The following is a 16,137-nucleotide window of genomic DNA, read 5'->3' as shown; positions in this document are numbered from 1 at the left end:
AGCCATGAATGAGACACCAGGTCTGTGCTCCCACGGGAAGGAGCATGGTCAGTCCCGACTGATGTGCAGTGTGAGGAAATAGAACGGGATGCAGGGCGAGAAGGAAGGTGGCTGTGAGGACGGTCTCCCTGGGGAGGTGAGAGTCAGGCTGAGACCCAAACGGGAGGACAGGAGCCGGCCGTGCAGGGACACAGGCGCAGCACGCACAAAGCCCCCGAGGCAGGAACACGCCCCTCAAAAGGTGTGGTGCTGGGTGGGGAGCTTGGGCACAGGGCCGGGCCCACTGGAGCTTGGGGGCATCCTCTGTGACCCGTGTCCCCACTCAGGTTCCTCAAGCAGAGTTCCCTCAAAAACCATGTTTCCCCAGAGCTTGAAAACACATGTGTCCAACGTCCAGACTCACCTTTCTCCTGGCGGAAAGGGATTTTTAAAGAGAATTTTCAAAAGTGCTGAAAAGTTGAAAGAATTGGGCAGTAGACCCACGACTTACCGCCTGGGTCTTGCAATTGGCAGTTGGCTGTGTTCATGCCATCCCTCCATCCATCCCGCCATCCCTCCATCCTGCCATCCCTCTATCCTGCCATCCTTCCATCCTTCCCTCCATCCTGCCATCCATCCCTCCCTCCATCCTGCTATCCCTCCATCCTGCCATCCCGCCATCCCGCCATCCCTCCCTCCCTCCCTCCCTCCCTCCTGCCATCCCGCCATCCCTCCATCCCTCCCTCCATCCTGCCATCCCACCATCCCTCCATCCCTCCCTCCATCCTTCCATCTCTCCATCCCTCCATCACTCCTTCCATCCCTCCCTCCATCCTGCCATCCCGCCATCCCGCCATCCCTCCCTCCATCCTGCCATCCCGCCATCCCTCCATCCTGCCATCCCTCCATCCCTCCATCCTTCCCTCCATCCTTCCATCCCTCCCTCCATCCTTCCATCCCGCCATCCCGCCATCCCTCCCTCCCTCCCTCCCTCCATCCTGCCATCCCTTCATCCTCATCCCTCCATTCTCCATCCCTCCCTCCATCCTTCCATCTCTCCATCCCTCTTTCCATCCCTCCATCCTGTCATCCTGCCATCCCTACATCCCTCCATCCCTCCCTCCATCCTGCCATCCCTCCATCTTGCCATCCCTCCCTCCATCCTTCCATCACTCCATCCCTCCTTCCATCCCTCCATCCTTCCATTCCTCCATCCCTCCATCTCTCCATCCATCCTTCCATCCCTCCATCCCTCCTTCCATCCCTCCATCCCTCCTTCCATCCCTCCATCCCTCCTTCCATCTCTCCATCCCTCCATCCTTCCCTTTATCCCTCCATCCTCCATCCATCCCTCCTTCCATCCCTCCATCCCTCCTTCCATCTCTCCATCCCTCCCTCCATCCGTCCCGCCATCCTTCCATCCTCCTTGCCTCCACCCTCCCTCCATCCTTCCATCCCTCCTCCATCCCTCCATCCTCCATCTTTCCATCCTCCATCTCTCCATCCTCCATCCCACCATCCTCCATTCTCCATCCCTCCATCCTTCATCACTCCATCTCTATCCCTCCATCCCTCTATATTCCATCCCTCCATCCTCCATCTCTCCATCCTCCATCCCTCCATCCCTCCATCCCTCCATCCTCCATCTCTCCATCCTCCATCCCTCTGTCCCTCCATCCTCCATCCCTCCATCCTCCATCCCTCCATCCTCCATCCCTCCATCCTCCATCACTCCATCTCTATCCCTCCATCCTCCATCCCTCCATCCTCCATCCCTCCATCCCTCCATTCTCCATCCTTCATCACTCCATCTCTATCCCTCCATCCCTCTATTCTCCATCCCTCCATCTCTCCATCCTCCATCCCTCCATCCCTCCATCCTCCATCCTCCATCCCTCCATCCTCCATCACTCCATCCTCCATCACTCCATCTCTATCCCTCCATCCTCCATCCCTCCATCCTCCATCCTTCATCACTCCATCTCTATCCCTCCATCCCTCTATTCTCCATCCCTCCATCTCTCCATCCTCCATCCCTCCATCCCTCCATCCTCCATCCCTCCATCCCTCCATCCTCCATCTCTCCATTCTCCAACCCTCCGTCCCTCCATCCCTCCATCCTCCATCCCTCCATTATCCATCCCTCCATCCCTCCATTCTCCATCCCTCCATCCTCCATCCCTCCATCCTCCATCCCTCCGTCCCTCCATCCTCCGTCCCTCCATCCTCCATCCCTCCATCCTCCATCCCTCCATCCCTCCATCCTCCATCCCTCCGTCCCTCCATCCTCCGTCCCTCCATTTCTCCATCCCTTCATCCTCCATTCTCCATCCCTGCATTCTCCATCCCTCCAGCTCTCCATCCCTCCATTTTCCATCCCGCCATCTCTCCATCCTCCATCTCTCTATCCTCCATCTCTCTATCCCTCCATCTCTCCATCCCTCCATTCTCCCTCCCTCTTCCATCCCTCCATCCTCTTTCCATCTCTCCATCCCTCCATTCTCCATCTCTCCATTCTCCATCCTTCCATTCTCCATCCCTCCATCTCTCCATCTCTCCATCCCTCTACCTCCATCATCCATCCATCTCTCCATCCCTCCATCCTCCATCTCTCCATCCCTCCATTCTCCATCTCTCCATCCCTCTATTCCTCCATCATCCATCCATCTCTCCATCCCTCCATCTCTCCATCCCTCCATTCTCCATCCCTCCTCCATCCCTCCCTCCATCCCTCCATTCTCCATCCTTCCCTTTATCCCTCCATCCCTCCCTCCCTCCCTCCATCCTCCATCCGTCCATCTCTCTGTCTCTTTCCCACCCCTCCATCCCTCCATCCTCCATCCCTCCCTCCATCCCGCCATCCCCCATCCCTCCCTCCATCCCGTCATCCCCCATCCCTCCATCCCGCCATCCCTCCATCCCCCATCCCTCTGTTCCGCCATCCCTCTCAGCTTGTTTTTTGGAGGTGTTTCAAAGTTGCAGACCTCAGCACCCCCACCTGTCAACACTTAACACAATTCAGCATCTTGAACTAGACTCACTATTTCTTTTTTTTTGAGAGGGAGTCTCACTCTGTTGCCCAGGCTGGAGTGCGTGGCATGATCTTGGTTCACTGCAACCTCCGCCTCCCAGGTTTAAGCGATTCACCTGCCTCAGCCTTCCAAGTAGCTGGGATTACAGGTGCTGGCCACCATGCCAGGCTAGTCTCTAACTCCTGGGCTCAAGTGACCCACCTGCCTCGGCCTCCCAAAGTGCTGAGATGACAGGTGTGAGCCACTGCAAAGCCTGGCCTAAAACTTTCTCTTTTTCTTTTCAGTCTTCATTCCTTTCTCTTTTTCTTGTCTTATTGCTCCAGCCAGCACTTCCACTGCAGTAGCGGCTCTCACAGCCACACCCCTGGTCTTGTGGTTGACATTAAGGCGTTTCCCATAACTTTTTGCTTTATACTTCTTTCATTTTATATTTTATTTTATTTTATTTTTAAGACAGGATCTTGCTCCGTCGCCCAGGCTAGAGTGCAGTGGTGCAGTCATAGCTTACTGCAGCCTCAAACTTCTGGGTTCAAGTGATCCTCCCACCTCAGCCTCCCAAGTAGCTAGAAATACAGGTGTGCACCACCACTCCTGGCTAATATTTAAATTTTTTTGTAGAGATGGGGGTCTCACTATGTTGCCCAGGCTAGTCTCAAACTTCTGGGCTCAAGCCGTCCTACTGCCTCGGCTTCCCAAAGTGCTAGAGCCCCCTCGCCTGGTCTTATATTTCTTTTTAAAGTAAAAGCAATCTCTCTTTCTCTCCTTTTTTTCTTTGTTGCTAGTATTTTGGGGGGACACGAAATTCATGTTGAATTTCGTTGAAGGTTTTTCTGGATTCGGAGACGGGATCACAGGGTTTTTCACCATTGACTGGGTAACTTCCTAAATGTCCCCAAATCCCCATTTCCCGGCCTGTCAAACAGTGATCATGAATTAGGTGGCAGCTGGATCAGGTGCTCACAGGCGCCTTCTGGCCACGCGCTGTCGGGGAGCGGGCTGTGGGGGACGGAGGCAGAGGCGAGTGTGCCAGGCAGGGGGCCGAGTGATGGTGCAGCCTTTTATTTCTAGATCTGCCTGTTTTTCGAGAAACCCAGGTTTTTCTCCAAAACGTTGTGATTTCTAGAGTTGACCGAACCCAAACACCCCAGGGCTCAACCAAGCCCAGGTGGGCCACTCCCCGGGGTGTGCTGGGAGTGGTGGGTGCTGGGGACCGTGGATGTACCTGGTGACAGTTTACGGCGACTCACTGGGCTTGGGGCTGCAGGGCCAGGCAGGTACCTGAGTTCACATCTCTCGTCACTTCCCAATGGGGACCATCAGTCGGGTGCTGCCTATCCCCAAACAGGGACATCATTGCCTACCACGCCAGGCCTGTGTGGGTTAGGGACGATCACGTGGGAGGCCTGGCCACATGGGTTCTCCCCAGCGGTGTCAGAATCCTTCCACCTCTCCCAGCCTCGGTTTCCCCATGTATCAAATGAAGCCGTGAGGAGTGGCTGCCTGGTCAGGCTGGGTGGGACCCTGCGTGGGGAGAGCTTGGTCGGCACCTGGTGCAGATATTTGCTGTTGCAGCCGTGTTGAACATCTCACCCAAGGGTTTAACCTCAGGGGCTAGTGAAGCGGGGCGTCACCTGGGGTCATCCTGCCCCCCTGGGGACACTGGGCCATGTCTGGAGACATCTGTGGTTGTTACGGGGGGGGGTGCCCCTGGCATGGAGTGGGTGGAGGCCAAGGATGCTGCTCAGCACCCTGCAGTGCCCAGGACGACCCCAGTGACCAGCCCAGAGAACAATCCAGCCCGAAGTGCTGAGTGGGGAGACCCTGGTTTGCATGGGCTTTCGGGGGTGTCTGGAGGCCCCCAAGCTGTTTGCATGTGGGTACACTCATATCAAGAGAGAAGAGGCCTGAGGCAGGGCCGTTCGATGTCACCATGGACAAGACTGCCCATCCCGGTCCATACCAGAGAGGAGCAGAAGCTGAGGGTCGGCACCAGCCTTTCACACCGTGGTAGTTGCTGTTCACTGCGTTTTACAAAAGACTTGGTCCATGATAGAGAGAAAAGAAAGGGTGAGAAAGGGTGAACTCAGTGGTACAGCACAGACGGTGTGAGAAGCTCCAGCCTGCAGGACTGGCTGTCCTTCTGGTCAAGCCTTGACCAAGTCCCCTGACCTCCTTTAGAGACAAGCAAACTGAGGCCCTGGGGGATGACAGAGTTTGGAGAAGGTTCCAGATGGTATATGTCACTGGGCAATGCTTTTGCAACTAAAGGGATCTGCATCTTCATTTTGCTTTTCTGGGACACAAAATTCACCCTTTGAAAGTGTCTTACTGCTTACTTACTGCAACTGAGTAAATTCTTTTCGGCGTATTCACAGAGTTGTTCAGTCGCTGCCACTAATTCTAGTACATTTCCATCACCCTGAAAGCAAACCCTGTGCCAGGCGGCTGTCACTCTCCATCCCTCCCCAGCCCCAGCACCCACGCATCCCCTCCCTGTCTCTCTGGATCAGTCTGTCCTGGACATTTCATAGAAATGGGGTCACACACTGCATGGCCTCTTGTGTCTGGCATCTCTCACTGAGCGTGACGTCTTCAAGGTGCATCCGTGCTGTGGCCTGCGTCAGAGCCTCACTTCTTTTCATGGCTGAATAGTCCATCATACAGATTATTAACGCTCCTTTGAATGTAAGAAATCCAAGTAAGACAAAGGAATTAAAAACTGTAACTCCTCCCGTTCCAAAGAAGTTCACAGATAGGCTGGGCGTGGTGGCTCATGTCTGTCATCGCAGCACGTTGGGAGGCTGAGGCGGGCAGATCACGAGGTCAAGAGATTGAGACCATCCTGGGTAACACGGTGAAACCCCATCTCTACTAAAAATACAAAAAAGCTGGGCGTGGTGGTGCGTGCCTGTAGTCCCAGCTACTCGGGGGAGGCTGAGGCAGGAGAATCGCTTGATCCCAAGAGGGGGAGGTTGTAGTGAGCCGAGATCTGTTTCAGTCAGCTATTGTGTAACAAACCACCCCCAAACAGAAGCTTCAAACAACTATGTATTTGCTTGCGATTCTGTTATTTGGGTTGAGTTCAGTTGGGTGGTTCTTCTGTAGGTCATACCTGGGGTTAGTCCCATGGCGGTGGTCGGCAGTGGCAGGAAATTCAAGCTCATCCTGCACTTGCCTGTCCAACCCTCAGCCGGGATGGCAGGAACAGCTGGGGCTGCCCGGCCTTTCTGCAGGGAGCTGGCCTCTGAGTGTTGTGGCCCAGGTTCCCAGAGGCGCAGTGAGAAGTGCCAGCCTTCCTCATGCCCACGCCATCCCTTACATCCTATTTGTTGGTCAGAGCAAGTCACACCACTGCCAAGCGTTGTAGCCATCAGAAGGCCTTTCTGCAGTTTAGCAGGAGATTTTCGCACAGCCTGCCCTCGTCCACCGGGTCCTGGTCTGAGCCTCACCAGAGCTGAGGGTCGGCCCTGCCGCCTCTGGGTCCCCACCCCAGCCTGTGTCGTGGAGTGCCGCTGCCCAGCCTGGCTGTCCTGGCAGGTCCTCAGAGGGGCCTGTGGTCCCCATGGTCAGAGGCCTGCACGGCGGGAGGCCAGAGGATGGGTTGTTCCAGCGAATGAGGGAGGTGACCGTGAGCTCTGGCCCGGGGTTGCTTCCTGCTTGCGGGATCGCAGGACCCCATGACTGGGCCGTCCTCATGCACCCAGGTTGCTGTGTCATGGTGAGCCCACACCTGTGCTGGGGTGCCCAGCAGTTGCCCTCTGGGCAGCGGCCCCACCCAGGGGTGCAGGCCCCCTGTGCTACTCTGACACACCTGGGTCCCACTGCTGCCCCTTTCTCACTGGCCTTCCCTTGCTGCCCTCAGAGAGCTTTGCCAGAGTCTGTGAGCAGGTGACAGAGCAGGCCTGGGCCCCGTTGTGGGGATGACAACAGCCATGTGCCAGGTGGTGCCGTGTGCCGGGCAGTGAGGAGGGGACCATTTGGTGCAGGGTGGCTGGGGGAGGCCTCTGAGGGGTGATGTTTAAGCCAGGTCTGGGGTGAAACAGAGGAACAAACCCTGAGGGAATCTTGGGACCAGCAGGCCAGAGGCACCGCTCGTGCAAAGGCCATGACGCAGGGTGGCGCTGGCGTGCTGGAGGGACAGCGAGGACCCGTGTGGCTGGAGCAGAGGGAGGAGCGGAGGGCAGGGAGGGGGCCACACAGGGTCTGGTGGGGTGACAGGGCCTGGTGTTTACCCTGCAGGGCTGCAGTGGGGCCTGGGGAGACCCTTGTCTGTGGTGGGGGCGGGGTGGGTGGGCCCCCTTTCGCAGAATCCCTCCCCTGCCCTGCACCCTCCCCAGCCCCCCAGTACCCGGCTTCGTCATCCTGGGCCTTCCAGGGCCCTGCACACTCTCCCCTCGCCCCCACTGCCTCCAGGGCCGGGGCTTCCTCCTCCCAGCCATGGGGGCCTGGACCTTGGTTCTGCAGGGATGAGGCCACCAGGTTCCTGTCCTGCCTGTTGTTGTGGCGCCCTGCAGGTGCCCCACGGGCTGAGGCACCTTCCACCCACCCTCGAGCTTGCCTCGCTGGGCCCTCTGCCCCGCGGCGCTCTGTCGGTGAGCCTAGCATGGGCCTCGTTTCCTCTCACTGTGATGCCTGTCTCCCTCTGGCCGCCTGTCTAGGCCTCTCCGTCCCCATTCTTACTTTGGGTCTTACTGCAGAGCCAGCCTGACAATCCGCCTCCTCCCCCAGTTTAGTCATTCCCTGCCTCAGTGTCCATGTCAGACAGATGTGGAGAGGAAGCTCTGGCGGAGGCCTGTTGTGCAGAGAGGAGGAACGGGTATGTCAGTCCGTGGGCCAGTCAACAAACGCCCACGCTGTCAGCCCAGGGCAGGCCCCGTCCTGAGGGAGCCCCCGGGGCCAGGAGGGAGCAGGCTGGTCTGCAGGATGGGGCGGTGTCAGTGGGGTGGCAGAGGTGACTGGTGTGGGACACAGTGTCCAGGGAGCACTGGCAGGACCAGGGCGGAGACCCGGCGCAGGCCAGGGAACAGCTGGGTGCAGAGGCGGCCATGTGGCCCCGTGGAGAATGGCAGTGCCTGGAGGGCTCGAGCTAGCTTCAGCCACATTTTATAGACAGAGACGGAGGCTTAGAGAGAAGCCCTGGGCGCACAGGGAGGTGGGGTGGCCAATGAGGTCACCGTGCAGCCAGCGATCAGAGCCGTGCGCCGCAGGGGTCGTCGCCAGGTCCTGTGATGGGGCCGGGAGAGAGGGGCCCCAGCGGCAGAGCCCCCACCTCGGGCGCTCAGCCTGGCCAGCGGAAACTGCTCAGAGGGGCCACCTCCCGGCTCTGCAGCACGGCTCGCCTTTCCTCCCCTGACTATTTTTAAAACCTAATTTCCTCGAAAACGGGGTGGCTCGTTCAGCAGATAATTAGTCACGTCTCAGGCTGAGCAGAGCTCAACGTCATGACAGCCCCTTATGGGGGTCACGGCAGGCTGTGTGCCCTGAGCGGGCCTCATGGGGAGCGAGGATTGAGTGAAGATGGCGCTCACCTGCCCACCCAGGCGGGCGGTGGCAGCAAGGCTCTGCTTCCTCCCCTGTCCCCTCTCCTCCACGGGACACTCGGCTCTGGTCTCCCTTTGCTGTCCCTTCCTGCCTGCCCTGGGAGCCCCACATTTCCCCTGGGGTCTCCCAACCGAGTGCCTCCCCTCCCCGTCCTGCTCTACCTCCACCTCGGTGCTTCGGCCCCGGCCAGTCCCTTAACCCTACAGGCCCCCAGTAGGGACATTCCCAGTAGGGCCCGAGCCGGCCGCCCCTCTCCTCCCCTCTGTCAGCCAGCTCAGGCGAGTCGGGCAGGTGAAGACGTGGAACCACAGAGGGAAACTGAGGCAGGGGGCCTACACCCAACGTGGGTGACCCCGAGGTGCCTGGTGAGGTCAGCAGAGCCGGGTCTGGAGGGCCTCACCCCGTCCACTCGGTCCCGGGGCTGTAGGGAGCCCGGGAGAGTCCGGGCAGGGGTGGACCCAAGCGCTGTGACCTCTCAGCATTGGGGCCACTGAGGAAAACAGCTGAGTCACCCAAGTGGGTGTGGGGGTGCCCCAGAGGGGCGGTTTCGGGAGTAGAGTCAGGACTGTGGGCAAGGAGGCCCCAGACAGGCCGAGCAGGGGGACGCCCGGGCCCCCGATGAGGTCTGGAATGTCCCGCCCCGGCCCACCGCTGGCTTCCTGCCCTCTCTTCTTTTCCTTCCCCCACACCCTGGACGTAAAACCGTGAATTGTTCTGCTCCCGGGCCGCCAACCCAAACATCACGTCAGCGTCCAGCACTTTCCGCCCCGCCGTGGCCCAGAGCAGGCCCTTTGTGGCCTGTCAGAGACCTGGGGGCGACTGGCCCTGTCCTCTGGAAGGACAGAGAAGCAGCCCGTCCTTCCCTTCGCCGCGGCAGCCGGAATCCTGAGTCACCTCACTCCCTCCGTCCCCGTCCCCGCCCCTGCAGTGAGCACCGTGGGTCTGTCCCCCAGATCCCTCCAGGGCCTACCCACTGCCCACCCAGCCCTGCAGGGCGTCCAAGTGGCCCGAGAGGAGGACCCTTCAGCTGTTCTTGCTGCCTTGAGAAGTACGCCCCCTCCACCCGGGGCTGGGGTCCTCACTGGAGGGCCACACCCCGTGTGAGGTCCTGGGCTGCCCAGACAAAGTCCCCGGGACTGGGGGGAGCAGCAGGCCTTGAACAGGCATCTGTTCTGGCTCAGCTCTGGAGGCCAGGAGCCTGAGGTCCAGGAGCAGGCAGGGCTCTGCCCTGACCGACCTGGGAGAAGCTCCACGCCCCTCTGCTCCTCGTGCCTCCGGGCATCCTTGGTGCTTCAGGCCCTGGAGGAGCGGCACCCTCCCCGCCTCCACCCCACACGGCATCTTGGCCTTCCCGAGCGGTTTCTCTTATAAGGACAGCGGCGGATCCAGGGCCCACCCCACTCTGGCACGACCTCATCTTACCCAATGACATCAGCAAAGACTCTCTTTCCAAATATGGTTGCAGGCTGAGGTTCTTGGAAGGACGTGAATGTCGGGGGGACACTGTCCAACCCCGCACCCTCAGGCAGGCATGGGGACTGACCACGACTACAGGGGCCCACCAGCGTATTGGATGCGGCCCCCTCCCTGGCCTGCCCCCTGCCCCAGGTTCCTGACCCCAGCCCCCTCCCCCGCCTGCCACCTGCCCCAGGTTCCTGACCCCAGCCCCGACCCCAGCCCCCTCCCCAGCTTGCCGCCTGCCCCAGGTTCCCGACCCCAGCCCCTTCCCCGCCTGCCGCCTGCCCCAGGTTCCCGACCCCAGCCCCCACCCCAGCTTGCGCCTGCCCCAGGTTCCTGACCCCAGCCCCTTCTCCGCCTGCCCCAGGTTCCTGACCCCAGCCCCTTCCCCGCCTGCCGCCTGCAGAGGCTCCTGACCCCAGCAAAGTTTTCTACCTCGTGCCTTCGCCGTGTCTCTGGCAGTTCTGACCTGGCAGCAGAGCAAAGCTATGGGCTGCTCCACCAAGCCGCATTCAGTTGCCTTCAGTGCCCGTGGTGGACGTGTTTTCAGACGGCAGGGCGGTCACCGGGGCGCGGCCTCTAGATGGGACACACGTGGGTCTCCCGTGCACCCACCGAGAGCAGCACAGTGCCCATGGGGGCCGAGGGGCGCTGGCAGGGCTGATAGAGTGGGGCATCGCCAACCCAGGCCAGGGTTTCACTTTCCTTCTCCTTCTATGTGACCTTGGGTGGGTTCACCCCTCCCTCTGAGCATCTCTTTCCGCGTCTTAAAACAGAAGGGCTCCCTCCTTCTCTGCACTCTTTGCTTGCTTTGTAAGGCCTTGGTCCGGAAAGACTTTCTGTCTCTCAGGGAAATTCTCCTCTGCCCCCTCTCCCGAGTCCACACCCAGCCGGGTCCCCACCCCTTAGGGCCCCCGTCTGCACCGCGGACTCCGCACCCACCTCCTCACCTGTCTGCACCTTCCTGAACCTCGCCCAGTTGGCCCCTCACGTGTCCTGGCCTCCGCTGCTTACCTCAGCCGGCCTGGAATCCAGGGCCAGACCAGTTCCAACGCACTGCTGCCCAGCCCAGAGCAGGGAGGCAGCCAGAGGGCCCAGCCCTACGGAGCTGAGCACGTGCCGCACCCTCCTGCACACGCTCCCGCGCAGCCCGAGTGTCTCTACGGGCTCGTAATAATCCCCTTTGAGGGCCTGCCCCAGCACCCCCAGCTGCAAGACCTCGGCCAGCCCTCCCTTCCCCAACCCTCAGCCTCTTCCTCTAGGAAGGGGGAATGGAGTGAGAAGATGCTGGCAGCGCTGGGGTGGAGTCAGCCCTGACCCACAGCCCCTATGTGACTGAAAAGAAAGGCCGGGCGCGGTGGCTCACGCTTGTAATCCCAGCACTTTGGGAGGCCGAGGCGGGCGGATCACGAGGTCAGGAGATCGAGACCACGGTGAAACCCCGTCTCTACTAAAAATACAAAAAATTAGCCCGGCGTGGTGGCGGGCGCCTGTAGTCCCAGCTACTTGGAGAGGCTGAGGCGGGAGAATGGCGTGAACCCGGGAGGCGGAGCTTGCGGTGAGCCGAGATCGCGCCAAAAAAAAAAAAAAAAAAAGAAGCATTTGTCTCCATGCCCCTGGGCCCCAGGTGGTGCCAGCATCGGAATCCAACAGGGAGGCGCTCCCCTTCGGCAGCTGCCTCTGCGTGAGCTGGAAGACGCTGCTGTGATCCGTGCAGCAGCGCGGCCGCCTCAGCCACCTCGTGACCTTTGCACTGCCGTTCCCTCCGCCTGGAACTCCCTGCCGCTCCCACGCCGTTTCCTCCCTGGAACCCTCAGGCATCGTTGTTCGGCACTGAGCTCAGACACGACCAGCCCAGGGAAGCCCCCTTGCTGATCCGCACCCGCCTGTCACCCCACATCAAACACCCAGCCCTGCGCCCACCCCTGTTGGCCGTGAGCCCCTTGAGGGCGAGACCAGGTCTTCCCCAGGCCCGCGTGGTGGACGCCAGCACGTGCGTTCCCTGCAGTCGCCGACATCGCTTCCCACCTCAGGGCTCCGGGGCCAGGAGTCCAGCCCCAGAACGGGGCCTCACCAGGCTAAAGTCAAGCTGTGGGCAGGGCTGGGCCCACCAGAGGCTGCAGAGGAGAATCCGTTTCCTCCCTTTCCCAGCGTCTAGAGGCGCCCGCATCTGTCGGCTCAGGTCCCTTCCTCCCCCTCCACAGCCACAGCGCAGCCTCTTCCAGTCTCTATCTGACTCGCCCTCCCACCCCCTCTCGTGAGGACCCTGTGAGGACGTCGGGCTCCCAGGTCCCCCAGGATCATCTCCCATCGGTCTCAGGGCCCGTAATCACAGCTGTATAGTCTGTTCCCATTCTCCAGATGGCCCCGGGGCCCTGCTGCTGGGAGCCAGGATTGGGGATGTGGTCCTGGGTCCTAGGAGCCGAGTCCCGCCTGCCCCCCTCGTCCCAGCCTCCTCGCATGGAGGGAGGTGCTCCTGGCTCAGCCCAGGCCTCGGCCCGTTGGCTCAATCCTACAGGCCCCTGTTGTCCTCTCTGGAGCTGCGGCCCGGGCCCTGCTGCAGGCACTGACCGGAGACGGCGGGCCCAGGAGCCAGGGCAGGGCTGGGGGTCCCCTCACAGGCTCCCTTATCCTTCCACCAGCCTCACTCTGGAGAGCGGCAGGGAGGGCGCCAGCCCTGGGGACCCCTGGCCAGTTCCCACTGACGGCAGCTGCCCGGGTGCTGGGCGCTCCCCGCAACTCCAGCCTGCCCTCGCCCCAGCGGGGGCCTGCCCCCCTCACTCCCCACGCTGGCACCTGATTTCCCCATGCCCAAGCCTCTCCTGGCGCCTGCCTCCAGGGAAGCGGGGCTTGGTCAGTTCAGACCTGCTCGGTTGTTGACTGCCCAGAACCTCATGTCTGGGCGTGAAAGGGGGTCAGAGCTGGGGGAGGTTTGCTTCCCACTTCCCTCCTCCAGGCAGGTCCAAGCCCCAGGCCTTCCGTGGTGGGTGCCACGCCTGGGCGTCACCGGCTGCCCACCTCCCTGAGGCTGCAAAGCCTCTCCCCTGCTCTAGGCCCCAGTGGCTGCCAACCAGGGTGAGCATGGCAGGCCCCAGCGGCTGCCGCCCTCATCACATCCTCCCAGCGCACTCAGTCCTTCTCTTCACTTGTGTGTAGCCTTGAGACCGGCCCTACGCGGAGTTACACACGCCAGGCCTGGGGGGCCAGGAGCTGGGCCGGGAGCTGGGCCCAGGACTCCCAGAGGTCACTAGTTTCCTGTCTGATACCCAGCTTTTCTTTTCTGCAGGTTTGGCTCAGAAGAAGGCGGCCCCAACAGAGGTGAGTGTCTGGAGGGGCGAAGGGCCTGGGGTCCCCACCCTGACGCGCTGCCTCCGTACTCGTGGAGAAGCTGTGTGGCCTGGGGCCGCTCACTGCACCTCTCTGGGCCCCAAATGCCGTCCAGTGTCCACAGGCAGGATGAACATGAGGTCTGCACCAACTGCGTCTTGAGAGGTCGGGGTGAAATTCCGTGATGGAGGAGGGGGCCCTGCATCTGAGGGGCCGCGCGCCCAGTGGCAGGGGTGCCTGGTCAGGGCTGCAGGGGCAGGAAGGGCTTCTCTGGGTTCTAGGCCGTGTGGAGCCAGGATTCTGGGGGGTGGGCGGTGGGGAGAGAGAGCAGCTCTCGCAGGGAGACTGGGGGCAGGAATGGAACACCCGGCCGGAGGGGCAGACGCTGCCCAGAGGGCGATGTCCGAGGCCACCAGCTGCACCCACGCCCTCAGTTGTCTATGAGCCACACAGGTGTAGTGCACAGTGAGGCTGTGTGCAGCCTATGTGTTCATGTTTGCCTGCATGCGTGTGTGCACGTGTTGCCTGTGTTCATGTTTGCCTGCGTGCATGTGTGCACGTGTGTTTGCCTGTGTTCATGTTTGCCTGCATGTGTGTGTGCACGTGTTTGCCTGCGTGTGTGCACGTGTTTGCCTGCGTGTGTGTGTGCACGTGTTTGCCTGCATGTGTGTGTGCACGTTTGCCTGTGTTCATGTTTGTCTGAGTGCATGTGTGCATGTGTTTGCCTGTGTGCATGTTTGCCTGCGTGTGTGTGTGCACGTGTTTGCCTGTGTTCATGTTTGCCTGAGTGCATGTGTGCACGTGTTTGCCTGTGTGCATGTTTGCCTGCGTGCGTATGTGCACGTGTGTTTGCCTGTGTTCATGTTTGCCTGAGTGCATGTGTGCGTGTGTTTGCCTGTGTTCATGTTTGCCTGAGTGCATGTGTGTTTGCCTGTGTGCATATGTGCCTGTGTGTGTGCACGTCTGCATGTACATGGGTCTTGTCATTGCTGCCTGTCTCCTCCTGAGAGCTTTCTCTGCACACTGGCCCTGCCTTTGCAGCTTCTGCCAGCCCCGTGGCGCCAAGTGGCCTTCTTCGCAGCCCCAGTGGGCGCAGTGGGGTGGGCCGTCCCCCGAGGGCACCCGAGCTGCTGCATCTCCCGTCTTCCCGCGTGCAGTCCTCAGGGCACCTGTCCATGAGCCCTATTCCCAGGAGGAGTCCCCAACGCACCTGTCCCACCTGGGCCGCCCTTGGGCCCTGCATCCATAGCCAGAGCTGGGAGGGCTTTGTCCACCAGGCCTGGGACCCTGGGATCCTTCCTCAGAGTCCCCCGGCCTGGGGGCAGTGTGGAGGGTGGCACGGGTGGTGGGGTGAATTCCTGGGGAGAGCCTGCCCCCTGGCGGCCGCCTGGGAGAATGCAGAGAACATGGCTGAGCAGCGTTGGCTGTGGAGGGAGGGCAGGGGCAGGGGTCAGGGCTGCAGGAGTGTCCCTGGGGCCGATAGCGGTGGGATGGGGTCTGGCCAGTGGAGGGTCCATGGGGTCTCCTAGCAAACGCAGTGGCACTCCTTAAATGACAGTGCCGGGCGGGGCTGTTCTCCTTGGTTGGCCTCTGTCCCTTCAGGCTCCCACAGCCCCTCCTCACATCCTCCCGCGAGGGCAGCAGGCTGAGGCCCCCTGGGGTCGGCGGTCCCATCTGCTGTGGCACTCGCGCTGCCCGACAGCTTGCAGGAGCCGGGCCTGACCCTGGCCAGTGAGACCGTCTCCCTCAGGGACGAGATGCTCTTTTCAATCCTTCCAGCCCAGGGGTCTCACAGTTAGGGGCCCTGGTGAGGGAGAGGGGTTACGACTCCCGCCACCACCTCAGGCGGTGGATGGGACGCTCTGAGGCTGGCCTGGCTCACACCCTGTTGGCAGGAAGCCTGACCCCCTCTCTGTTCCCACCCCCACCTCAGTCCTGTTTTTTTAAAAAATAACCACTTTACTGAAATGTGATTCGCATATTGTACAGTTCACCGTCTAAAGTGTACAGTGGGTGACTTTTAGTACATTTGCAGAGTTTTGTGGGGACATCTGTGGTTGTCACAACTGGGAGGTGCTCCTGGCATGGAGTGGGTGGAGGCCAGGGATGCTGCTCAGCACCCTGCAGTGCCCAGGGTGGCCCCACCCCAAAGAACGGTCCAGCTCCAGTGTCCACAGCACCTGGGGAAGACCCTGGAGTTAAGGGGCTGGAGCTGCCCAATCCTCTTGCCCTTCTTGAGGAGCCAGAGGTCTCCACCTTGGAGTGAGTGCTTCTGGGTGTCCAGCATGGGACACTGAGGGGCCCCAGCCAGCCCACCAGGCGCCCACGGGTGAGGGGCCTCCTGCTGCACCCTGGAGTCGCCCGGACCTGCCCCCTGCCCTGTGCACCCCTGCTGGGCCCAACGACTAAACCCTTTCTTCCCAGGGTTTCAGAGCGTGCCCTGCCCCGGTGGGTGTGCTCCTCAAGGAGTTAACACTCCCTGCTTCCTCTTTCCAGGTCCTGTCCATGACGGCACAGCCGGGCCCTGGCCATGGGAAGAAGTTGGGCCATCGAGGTGTGGACGCATCCGGCGAAACCACCTACAAGAAGGTTCCTCGGCTCCCCTTAGCTGGCTGCGGGGAGCGGGAGGGAGCGGAGGGGAGGGGGTTCCCACTGGTACCATGGATGGGGCCCATCGCCCCTGACACAAACGAGGGTCTGCCCAGGGGCAGGTGTGGGCTGTGTGGAGGCAGAGGCCGGAGTCCTCAGTCCTGGGCGAGGCCCCACTGTTTGCTGTCCTTGCCAGGAGTCTGGGCAGCGT

At 61.0% G+C, this 16,137-nt stretch overlaps 1 protein-coding gene across 9 annotated transcripts in view; it reads left to right on the top strand.

Moving 5' to 3' along the window:
- The window catches only part of PIP5K1C (phosphatidylinositol-4-phosphate 5-kinase type 1 gamma), a 72,402-nt gene that overhangs the window by 21,499 nt on the left and 34,766 nt on the right, over window positions 1-16,137 (top strand). For all 9 annotated transcript variants that reach the window (XM_063620659.1, XM_055246990.2, XM_055246989.2 and 6 more), the window contains exons 2-3: window positions 13,297-13,328; window positions 15,834-15,926. In XM_063620659.1, the coding sequence (XP_063476729.1) occupies window positions 13,297-13,328; window positions 15,834-15,926 (125 nt within the window). The remainder of the gene's footprint in view (window positions 1-13,296; window positions 13,329-15,833; window positions 15,927-16,137) is intronic.

The sequence above is a fragment of the Symphalangus syndactylus genome, chromosome 17, assembly GCF_028878055.3.
Source record: "Symphalangus syndactylus isolate Jambi chromosome 17, NHGRI_mSymSyn1-v2.1_pri, whole genome shotgun sequence".
NCBI lineage: Eukaryota > Metazoa > Chordata > Mammalia > Primates > Hylobatidae > Symphalangus > Symphalangus syndactylus.
Note: the sequence above shows the minus strand (reverse complement) of the source record. Positions and strands in the feature narration are given on the sequence as shown.